Here is an 11,863-nt window from a genome sequence, read left to right as displayed (position 1 = left end):
ACAAGACGCGTCCGATGGAGATTATTTTTGAGATGGAAACCGTTCCTTAGGATGTAAACTGTTCCTTAGGATGGAAACCACTCCATCCGATGCAAGCCCTTCTTAGGATGGAACGGGCTCCTTAGGATGGAAAGGGCTTCTTAGGATGGAAGGGCTCCACCCGGAAGGCAGGTTTCCATCCTGCCCATCTTGCCCATCTTGCCTTAGGATGGGCAGGATGGAGCAGGATGGAAATGTGTTTTTTTCCTGATGTACGCTATATATATACTTTTTTAATTTTATTCTATATTTTTATTATACTTTTTTCTTTTATATTTCATTTCTATAACTATTTTATTTTTATCTTTTATTTAATATTATTCTACTCTAATTTTTATTTTTATTTTTATCTTTATTTTTATTTTTATCTTTATTTTTATTTCTGCTCTATTTTTTACTAATTATTAATTTATATTAATATTAATTCATACTAACGCTAATCAATATCAATAATAACTTTTATTTTTATATTTTTATACTTCATTTTTTATATTTTATTTTCATTTTCATTTTTAATTATTAATTAATTTTAATTTTAATATTAATATTTTATTTCTAAACTTTAATTTTTTAATTTTAATCTTAATTCTAATTCTAATCTTAATTCTAATTCTAATTCTAATTCTAATTCTAATTCTAATTCTAATTCTAATTCTAATTCTAATTTTAATTCTAATTCTAATTCTAATTCTAATTTTAATTCTAATTTTATGACTACAACTTTATTTAACTATATTTATTTATTTATATTTACTTATTTTTACATTTCTTTATAACTTCTATAACTATTTATATTTATTACAATCTTTATATTTTAATTTTTATATCTACTTTAAATTTGACATTAAAAATATTATAATCATTTTTATTTTTACATTTCACTTTTTTTATTTTATATTTTTATTTTTATTTTTACATTTTATATTTTATATTTTATATTTTTATTGTTATTTTATATTTTTATTTTTATATCTTATTTTATATTTTTATTAACTATTATTTTTATATTTTATTAATATCTTTTTAATATTTAACTAGCGATTAGCGATTACTCTAACTATTAATTATTAATAAATTAATAATCAGCGATTAGCGATTAATAATTAACTAACTATTACTCTATTATTAAATAATAATATATTTACATATATAATTATTAGTTTCAACTTTTAGATCAAATACTTATTACAATGATTTTTAAATATTTAAATATCTGTTTACTTATTAATTTATTTATATATCTATATATTTATCAACTTATTTTTTCAACTGTCTATTTATCTGTCTATTTACTTGTCTGTTAATTAATTTATCTATTTATTCATCTGTTTATCTATTTATTTATTCATCTGTCTATTCGTTCGTCTATTTATCTATCTATTATCTATCTATTTATATTTATTTATACATTTACTTACTTGTCTATCTATCTACCCATCTGTCTACTTGTTTGTCTGTTTGTCAATCTATTAGTTTATCTGTCTGTTTACTCGTCTGCCTGTCTGTTTATCTATTTGTTTGTTTACCTATCTATCTGTCTGTCTATCTCTCTATTTGTCTACCTGTCTGTCTATTTGTCCACCTGTCCACCTGTCCGTCCGTCCGTCCGTCCGTCTGTCTGTCTGTCTGTCTGTCTGTCTGTCTGTCTGTCTGTCTGTCTGTCTTTCCGTTTGTTTGTCCGTCTGTCTGTCTGTCTGTCTGTCTGTCTGTCCGTCTGTCTGTTCGTCTGTCTGTCTGTTCGTCTGTCTGTCTGTTCGTCTGTCTGTCAGTCTGTCTGTCAGTCTGTCATCTGTCTACCTGTATCTGTTTGTACGTTTGCTTATCTGTCTGTCTATCTACCTGTCTGTCTACTTGTCTGTCTGTTTGTCAATTTGTTAGTTCACTTGTCTGCTTACCCGTTTGTTTGTCTGTCTGTCCATTTGTCTGTTTACTTGTCTGTCTATCCATCTGTCTATTTGTTTACCTGTCTGTCTATTTGTCTACCTGTCCACCTGTCCACCTGTCCGTCCGTCTGTCTGTCTGTCTGTCTGTCTGTCGTCTGTTTGTTCGTCTGTTTGTCCGTCTGTTTGTCCACCTGTTTGTCCACCTCGCAACACGCCCAACACAAATGTTTTTTTGTGGTGTTTGACAAGCGCGCTCGACCAATCAAAAAATTGGAACCAGGCCTGGTTCCAATTTCCAAAGTTTTGGGGTGTTTGTCACCGTTAAACCTTCCCGATCGGGGACCGAACCGCCCTTTCGACCAATCAGAAAATTGGTACCAGGCCTGGTACCGAATAAACCTACCGGTTAGAAAGTATGTAGGTCTGTGTATGTATGATTGATGATCGATCGTCTAGATTCTAACACATCGTAGATCCGCCTGTATTTATAGAGCGGTACGTATAGACCCGGTACTATATCTTATACGATATATCGCAACATTTTAGCTCGTATATAGGGCGTAGACGGTAAGAATTACTATATTACGATATATTTTGTAACTTTGTATAATTATAATCTAGTAGGATCTATAATATAAATTGTAGTGACTTTAATACTCTGTTATATTTAATTTGTTGTAGTTTCATTTAATTGTAGTGCTTGCGTAGCTCGTAGTATGAAGTTATTTAATTGTAAGAGGCGCGTAATCTTTTAATTATAGAGTATAGAATCGTTGCGTTTACAGCGGTACGTTTTAATGTTTTATAATAGTATAATTATTATAGTGGCCTATAGAACTAACTGTTTCGTACGAATGTTAGATTAGGCTGTACGCTTATTGACGCTTGTTATATTAATGTAGATTTATACTTTGTAGCGAATAATTGTAAATCACCGTGTATATTATTATATATGGGAATTTTTATGGTTCTAGAATCATTATTTAGAACGTACGTAGCTCTAGAGCTGTAGGGACGTCTGTTGTAGTTATGTAATTTACTAGATTTCATGCTACATCCTTAGCTTAGAGTTATGCTGTATGGTTCTAAAATTAGTGTAGATATCTAGAGTTATTTTAAAGAAAGAGAAGTATTTAATTGATTGTTATTTGTCTTATTTGTTTTTTATTCTTTTATATTTTTAGCTTCGTTCATAGCCTTAGCTTACTTTATTATTACTATTATATTATTTTATATCTTTATAGCTTTATAATATTATTATGTCTGTTGCTATTGCTAGTCACTTTGTTCGTGCGAATGCTATTTTTGTTAATCTGATATTATATATTTATGCCGTATTTTATCAGCGATGCTTTGATGATGATTATCTGTGTATTATATCTCTGAATACTCGTAGTAATAAATATAGTTTCTATATAAAAGTAAACTTTTTGTGTATATAATATAAGTTTTATAATTTTATACATTTAAGAGCGTAGATGCTAATTTGTATTAAGTATAAAGCGTTAAGGCTCCTCGCGCTTCTAGGCTAAGACGCAGTTTTGTTGTCTGTAATTTGTTAGCGCTTATAATTGTTCCTGAAGATCCTGTTATATATCAGACTATAGCTCCATAAGCGCATAGGTATAGCGCTAATATACTAAATATCCTCTATAGCGTAGCTCTTAATAGCCCTCTACTATTATCAAATGACTGTATTATCGCTGGAGCGATATGGGGGTTAATATTAGCAAACGGCACATCTATGCCCCAGCTTACTTACCTTCCTGCCAATCTAGACGTACGGGACCTGCAGAACCAGCTGGCTGCAGTTAACGCAGCTGTGACTACAGCTAATGCAGTTTTAACTGCTTCTAATACAGCACTGGCAGCTGCCAATGCGGCTCTAGCAGCGCACGGAGGAGGTGCAGGTAGTAGAGCTAGTAGAGTTAGTGGAGCTGGTAAAACTAGTGGCGTTAGAGGAGCAGTAGGTAGAGATACTACCCATGCTCAGGTCATTACTGCGGTTAACGCGGCACGAGGTATTCCGGGCGGTGCAGCTTTCCTGCTTACTTTGCAGGATGTGATGGCGGAATTGGCCCATTTACGCAGCCGTGCGGATGCGTAAGTTATAGCTCTAGTTTCTAGACAATACATTAGCTAATTTAAAATAAATTTAGAATATAAAATTATATACAAGCAAAAGACATTGCCGCTGAAGGCGTAGCCTTTCCGTCTTAGTGCCTTAAGGGTCTTATTTTTTGTTTATTTATTTTACGCGGCTATTCGTTTTATCTAAGATTTTATGCAATATAAAGCAAAATAATATTCTCATTCTTTTAATCAAGTAAGCTTATACGCGTAAAATAATAGTTATGCGAGCTGGCCAATAGAGACTTAGTCAACGCATCCGCCAGTAATTTCTTAAAGCTACAATGCTCTAATTTAAAGGTGTTATTTCTTATCTTTTCTTTAATTCAGAAGTATTACAGATCGTAATACTTTATCTTCTATTAATTGCTACTTATTATGTTTACGGTTATAGCAGTAGTATTATCCATATACAGAACTATAGAGAATAGAAGAAGCATTATCTACAATTAAAGTAATACAAAGATTAAAGATAACAACTTCCGAAGCCAAATTCCTTCAGTTTCTGCATAATTAGAAGCTATTACTTCTACTTTAATTAAGAATTTTGTAATAATCGATTATAGTTTACTACTTTATAAAATAATGCTACCTCTTAGTAAATACACATAACTAAATGTTAACTTTCGTACAATATTCTTTAGCTTATAGATTTATACTTAATCTAAATCACTATATCTTTTTAACAGTAAAAATAGATTCTTCTTATCGACTATTTTACTATTATAATAAAATAACTGTCTGTAAGTAGTAGACAAGTATTAATAAGCTTATATTACTGCTTTTTAATATTCCTCCGTAGGCGTATGGGTATATTGCCCTAACTTTATAACTATATATGCTAAGTCAGATTAGTTATTTTATATAGCGTAATTTAATAAGTTAATTATACTTCGATAGATTTCGTAATCTTTTTTGTTAAATATAAGTTAGGAAATATTCTTCGATAATTATATACCAGAATTTATAGAGATTTATCTTGATTTACTATTAAGCATACTAAAATAATTTAAAATATTTTTATAGTATTTTTCTTAATTTATTTATAACGTTCTAGAAGTACGATTCCTTCGTATTCGTAGACTTAAAAATCGTTTAACTTTATTTATATTCTTGATTTTGTATATTTTCATTAAGTACGCTTTTGTTTGCTGTATTATAGTTATATCTTTTGAAAAGATTAGAAAGTCATCAACGTATATAACTATAATTATGTCTTTATAAAAGTACAGATATTTATCTACTTCGCTTCTTATTATTTTATATAGAAACTCTTCGCTTGTAAGCGTATTATTTAAGTCTTTGTTTTATAGGTATAGAGTCTATTTCAGATTATACAATGACTTTAATAAAAGCAGTGCTATAATTTTAGTTAGCACTTTATAACTTGTTAGTAGAGCGATAGGTGTTCTCTCCTGTAAAAATAGAGAAGTATTTAAAAATATTGTTTTAATATCTAATTAATAAACTTTTAAGTCTAAAATTGTAGTAATTACTAGTAAAGCTCGTATAGTACGTAAGTTAATAATTGGTGTATACGTTTCTATATAATAAATATTATAGCGCTGTTCGTAGCCTTTTACTACTAATTTGATTTTATGTAATATTTTCGAATTTGTACGCTTTTTAGTGAAGACTTAGCGCGTATTTATTGGTTTAATACTGTGCAGTATTTTTAAAAGCGTAGTCTATATTTTATTATTAGTAAGTAATTTTATTTCTCTTTAAATTACAACTAGTTAGTCTTCTTTTTTTTTACTAGCTATAGCTTCATTATAAGATTATGGCAGATCGAAGTCAATTAAAGCATCTTCTATAATTATAAAAATAGTAATCTCGATAGTCCTTACATGCTATAAATATTTGACTTTAGAAGATTAAGTAATCGTAGTACGTAACGTGCGTGCCTTCTCTATTTTTTTTAATTTTTTACTGCGTCGTAGCGCGGCCTGTTCTTCTATTTATCTAATTTTAGCAGTTTCATCGTTGATTATTTCGTCTACAATTATTGGGTTATCTGGCTTTCCTTGTTATTAAATAAATAGGGTATTAACTACTATTATAAAATTTAGTTTTCTAACAGGTTAGCCTTCTAGTAATATAGTATTGATATGCTATTAATTATCGTCGTATATTTTTCTGATATTAAGCTTATTCTGTAGCTCTATATTCTGCGGATTAGGAAGTATAAGTATTAATAAAGCTAAGGCAACATATAACTTCTTCTAGTAGCTAAAATTTAGAAAATATGCTTTATAGTTTTCTCGTACGGAAATAAAGCTATTAACAAATATTACGTCTCTAACTATAAAAACGTACTTTTTTGAGATATTCTAGACTTTATACTGTTTTAAGATATGAGTATATTCTAGAAATATGCCTTTCTATGCTCTATACTGGCTAAAGATCTTCTTACGTTTCTTCTTAAATACTGTAATGTACACTAAACAGCTAAATAAGTATATATAAATATAATTAACAAAATTTCTATTAAACTATTCTTTTAAAGATTTAAGCGTCTATTCTCCTTTCTACTTAAGAAATACTAGCCTATTATTTATAAAGCAGGCCATAAATAAAGTTTTTTACTAAAATACTTCTAGTAAACTAAATTTTATTAGAATTATAGTAGTAAGTTCTCGTAGTATTTATATTACTTTCTTAACTATACTATTCTACTCGTGTACATATAAGGTAGAAAATTCAATTTCGATACTATATTCTACACAGAAAGTCTATACTTTTTTTTGTATAAACTCCTTTATATTATCAAGGCGTACAGCTATTATTTTAAATTATTAATCATATTTATATTCTATCATCATTATAAATTAAATAAAACGTACTCAGTATTTTAAACGATTCGTAAAGAACCTTATCTATTTATAATAGATAGTCTCGTCTACAATTACAAGCGCATATCTTACTTGTTAATATAACTTAGCTATAAAATCTAAATAACGTTTATACAGTAAAGCTGTTGTAAATAACTCTACTATATCTATGTATATACGCTCTAAGGGATGTAATTTCTTAGAGATAACAAGATCTGAATTTAAGTATATATTAGCTTTAGATAAGAAGTATAGCTTGTAAGTTAAATTCTTTTGTTTTTTAGAGAGTATTTTAATCCTAGCTCGAGCTATATTTCTATAAATTACTTTTTAACTAGCATAATTTAGTTTCTTATGCTATTTTAATAATTCTGTAACTTCGGTTAGAAAGATATAATTTATAGTTACTTAATACGTCATCAGGAAAAAAACACATTTCCTTAATTCCATCGGATGGAAGCCCTTTCATCCGATGAAACACTTTTCCATCGCGCTCCATCGCGCTCCATCGCGCTCCATCGCGGTCCATCCCAGTCCATCGCGCTCCATCCTAATAGGGCCACCCGGCACCCCAACAAAACTGACACGGGCCTATACAAACCCCCCATTTAAACTTCAAAATAATATTCCTCTTCTTCAATATCAGATCCATTATCAATATCGATATCTGAATCTATATTTTCATCGTTATAAGAATAAATCTCATTCCAGGTATTGAGATCGATGTGGGTATTGAGAAGATATGAACCGGTCCCATAGGAGATTAAATGGGCCAGACCCAAAATAGCTCGAATTGGAATGATATTTCGATAAGATTGATGGTTTTCTTTTTCATAATCCACTAAAGGATGCTCGGTGAGGCGAACGAAACCATGGGGGCTCTGTATAGTTCCCCCAGCGTATGGCTTGAGCTCAGTGACAAAAGCTAGTTGAAAGGTCTTATTACTAATTGCATTATGGACAATCAATAACAATTCCAGCTTAGCTACTGCCTTTCCTTTCAGATCTCCATATTGACTCGTACGAGACTTCTGGAAGATGATGAAGTCCTTTCGAGGACCCTTCTTTTGCCAGTTTAAATTAGTTCGAATAACATGATTAGTAAAAACATTTCTATGCTGAAAGTCCTCAATCGGGACCGCGAGGGTCTTGTATACTTGCGCTCTGAAGTCTGCTAAGGATGAAGGATGAAAGTCTGGTCGAAGAAATGTCTGGGAGGCCGGTAAGGTTCTCAAATAGGCATATAACGCCCAGTTGAGGTCCGGTACAGCGTATTCACGCTTAATCTGATCTATTGTAACCCATTTGCTCCTATTTTCTGGAGATTTTAAGACTACTTTAGGTTGCAATTGAGTTGAATTTGCAACTTCAATTGATGGCGTACTATATGGTTCCGCACGAGCCTTTACAGGGCCGGCTGAGACTGAGTCAGCGTGATTAGAAATATTAGAAAATAAATATCAATAAACATACCATCAATTCCTAGTCTATTCTTGCGGTACTGTTCGCGCCGCTCTCTAGCCGGTAACGAATCTGAATAGACCTCCTCAAACCCATTGATCTTCTCCCCTTCTTTTACTAATTGTTCGAGATTGAGAAATCGCATTTTAAATTGATGTTTTCGATATCTGTGTTCTATTATTTGAGCGTATGCATCTCTGTGATTGGATTGAGCCCATCCCTCTTTGAGCTGTTCGACATGCGAGGCCTCTCCTACTTCTGTTGACCAAGCATTTAATTGACCAAATTTTTTGATGGAATCAGTAAAATGGGTCATCAAATGCATTTTAATAAAATTAAAATGTCCTATAGCCATTAGCCCCGGTTAGTTCCCAGAGAGCCCTGATCAGGAGAAGAAGAGGGCTGAAGACACTTCTAAGTGAGCTTACCATTTTCAGAAACCTCTAAGGAGTCTTCACTACTTTCACCTAGAGCTTCATCGCTGGATACCGCTCCTACTATGCCTGTAGCTGCCTGCTGTGGTCTCGTTCGGGCCCCCCGAAATTCTCTGAAGACATTTTTCCCATCATGAAAGCTTTGCAACTGGTTTTGCATATCTATAAGAGTTTGTTCAGTATGTGAAAGATAAGTTGCATATAGAACAAAACTTATTAAAGCATTCACACAGTTTATCGCCTGGGCGAAAACAGGCCTCTCAAGGCTCGATGGATCCCTCAAAGCGCTCGCTAAAGTCGCAACAAGAATCTTAACAACCGATCTCATTTCTTTTCCTTGCCACTGGGAGACCTGTGTATAGCCTCTGCGGAACGGTTGGAATCCGGGATAGGCTGGTGCAGAAGCCCAGCACTGATTGAAGAATTGTAACCTTTTATGTTTTTTTAAAAATTTGATTATCCATTCCATAAGATGTTTTATCATCCCTAAGTAAATGCAGTGTAGGAGATCCGGCTTATGTAGGTCCGCTACAGTAATTCCCAGATCCAAGAAGGCCCCCGCCGAACCTATCACTCCCTCCAAACGTAATTGGGCTTTTCCAATCTCATCACCATCATCTAATCGTTCAGAATAAGAGTTGTAGTCCCGTACAGGATATCCCAGGCCCTGATCGAAATCTTGGAGAGCCGTAGTCGGTACCGTACAGATAGGGCAGGCTTTAGGAATAATACTAAGAAGATTAATATGTTCCATATGATCTGCTAACCATCCACATAAACGAAAATGACATATTCGCTGATATCCATCTCCGCATCCCATAAGTAGGCCCGTAGGGTACATATTCAGAGGTTCCAAGATTTGACTTATAAGATTCTGTATTTTTGAATCAATTAATCGCTTCTCCGACGGCCGCAACGGGCCCTTCTTGGGCGGTATCGGTAGCAAGGCGAGCAACATCCAGGCGTTCTTAGAAGGCTGATTTCGATATTTCGAGTTGATATTACCAATTGAAAGATAGATTGGCCAGGCCTTTTTGTCACCAGAGAAATTAGTGAGATGGGTCGTGTCGGAAGCACAGAGGATCGGTACAAGGCTATGATCGGACGGTAAAGATTCCTGCTGGCTATGCCACCAATCTGCTGTCCATAGTTCTGTATATTGTCTTTCTCCAGATTCACTATAGACTTTTTCAGGTATGAAGTGCATCTCCTGCGCGTATGAACGTTGCCGCAAGAGATACGCGATGACTTCTATAGGATCTCGATAAAAATATTTCGATCCTGGATGGCCTTCAATTTCAAAATCAAATACATCTTGTTTGAATGAATTTATTCCAAGACTTTCATCCATTTCCTGAATCATTTGACGGAGGCTATAAGCAGACTCGAATGACTTTACATCGACACTTCTGGCGCCTGAACCTATCCCGTGATTGAAATACCGATTAATTGCCGTTTGAGAAATATCTTCTTCGATAAACCATTTTGCCAATTTAAAATTCTCTAAGTTAGTAAAAGGGAACCATGGATTATTTTTCATCTGAGCGATTATCGGATCTGAGAAGGCACCGAATGGGGCTCCTGCATCCTTGACCGGGAGAGACAGCCTAGGAACAAAAGATTCTGGTTGATTAGATTGTCGAGTACTTAAATCTTCTGATATTTCGTCATTTCGCACAAGAGGGCTCTCCGGGGTCGCTTCCGAGTGATCCAGGTCTTCCTCGGCACTATTCGCGTCTACTGGCGGTGTTTCTTGAAAGATAATAGTCTGATTTACCCCGCTTTCTAATAATGTAGAAATGAAGGATTGATGTTCTGTTTCAATGTGTTTTTCGTACCATTTAAAAGATCTAAATGGGGCTCGGGGGCAGATACGACACTTGAAGAGGCCGTTGGGAGTCCTAGCCGGTTTCCTAAGGTCTAAAGACATGATGTTGCCGATTTATTATAAAGGGCGAGTGTGGCGAGATATGAGGTCTAAAGATTCGGTGATTGCAGGCTAATCATAGATCTTCACCGATCTTAAAATACAACACTACAACACAATTCCCAACATTCATTCCGATCTTTATTTTAGTATATTTGTAGGATCTGGAGGAGGCCGATACAGGACCTCAAAAGGTCTGGAAAGAGAATTCCCAGGCCTGGGCAAGCTGGCGAGGCCTTCAGATATGTTTGCTCTATAGATTAATGTTTGCTTTAACTAGAAAACTAAGTTTTTAATTAGAAGTATAAAGGTAAGGGATACTACGTGAGATCGTTCCGTCGGGCGGGAAGCAGCATGGGAGCTTCTACAGCGCTGTATAAGCTCCTCCCAAAACCTGAGGATTCAACATAAGCTATCATTTCCATGTTCCACAGTATATAGCTCCAGCAGCCCGTGGCTGTACCCCTGAAGCAATATACAGGGTGTGCATGCATAACTAACAGAATTCAGATTTTTTAATTTAATTAGAAGCATAAAGCTAAGGAATACTACATGAGATCGTTCTGTCGGGCGGGAAGCAGCATGGGAGCTTCTACAGCGCTGTATAAGCTCCTCCCAAAACCTGAGGATTCAACATAAGCTATCATTTCCATGTTCCACAGTATATAGCTCCAGCAGCCCGTGGCTGTACCCCTGAAGCAATATACAGGGTGTGCATGCATAACTAACAGAATTCAGATTTTTTAATTTAATTAGAAGCATAAAGCTAAGGAATACTACATGAGATCGTTCTGTCGGGCGGGAAGCAGCATGGGAGCTTCTACAGCGCTGTATAAGCTCCTCCCAAAACCTGAGGATTCAACATAAGCTATCATTTCCATGTTCCACAGTATATAGCTCCAGCAGCCCGCGGCTGTACCCCTGAAGCAATATACAATATATACATGCATAGTTAACAATATTCTGATTTTTTTTAATCATGTATGATAAACTGAAGCTTTTTTTTTAAAATACCAAAACTTATTCTGTTAGCCTCACAAATCTCTCTTCCGAAATCATACATCTCCGCACCAAAACTATATCGTAACCTGCAAAATCACCTAGATTTTAAACCAAGACCTCAAAATTAAAGCCCCCCCCACCTGATTATATAAG

At 34.0% G+C, this 11,863-nt stretch overlaps 1 protein-coding gene across 1 annotated transcript; it reads right to left on the bottom strand.

Annotated features, from left to right (window-relative positions):
• Positions 1-7,494: 7,494 nt before the first annotated feature.
• Positions 7,495-8,941, bottom strand: DFL_009924 (uncharacterized protein; the record flags this gene model as incomplete). The annotated part of the gene is made up of 3 exons (XM_067639883.1): positions 7,495-8,303; positions 8,360-8,692; positions 8,776-8,941. The coding sequence occupies 3 exons, from the start codon at positions 8,939-8,941 to the stop codon at positions 7,495-7,497; spliced, it is 1,308 nt and encodes a 435-aa protein (XP_067487627.1).
• Positions 8,942-11,863: the final 2,922 nt, after the last annotated feature.

The sequence above is a fragment of the Arthrobotrys flagrans genome, assembly GCF_004000055.1.
Source record: "Arthrobotrys flagrans strain CBS H-5679 chromosome Unknown unitig_1, whole genome shotgun sequence".
NCBI classification, from domain to species: domain Eukaryota; kingdom Fungi; phylum Ascomycota; class Orbiliomycetes; order Orbiliales; family Orbiliaceae; genus Arthrobotrys; species Arthrobotrys flagrans.
Note: the sequence above shows the minus strand (reverse complement) of the source record. Positions and strands in the feature narration are given on the sequence as shown.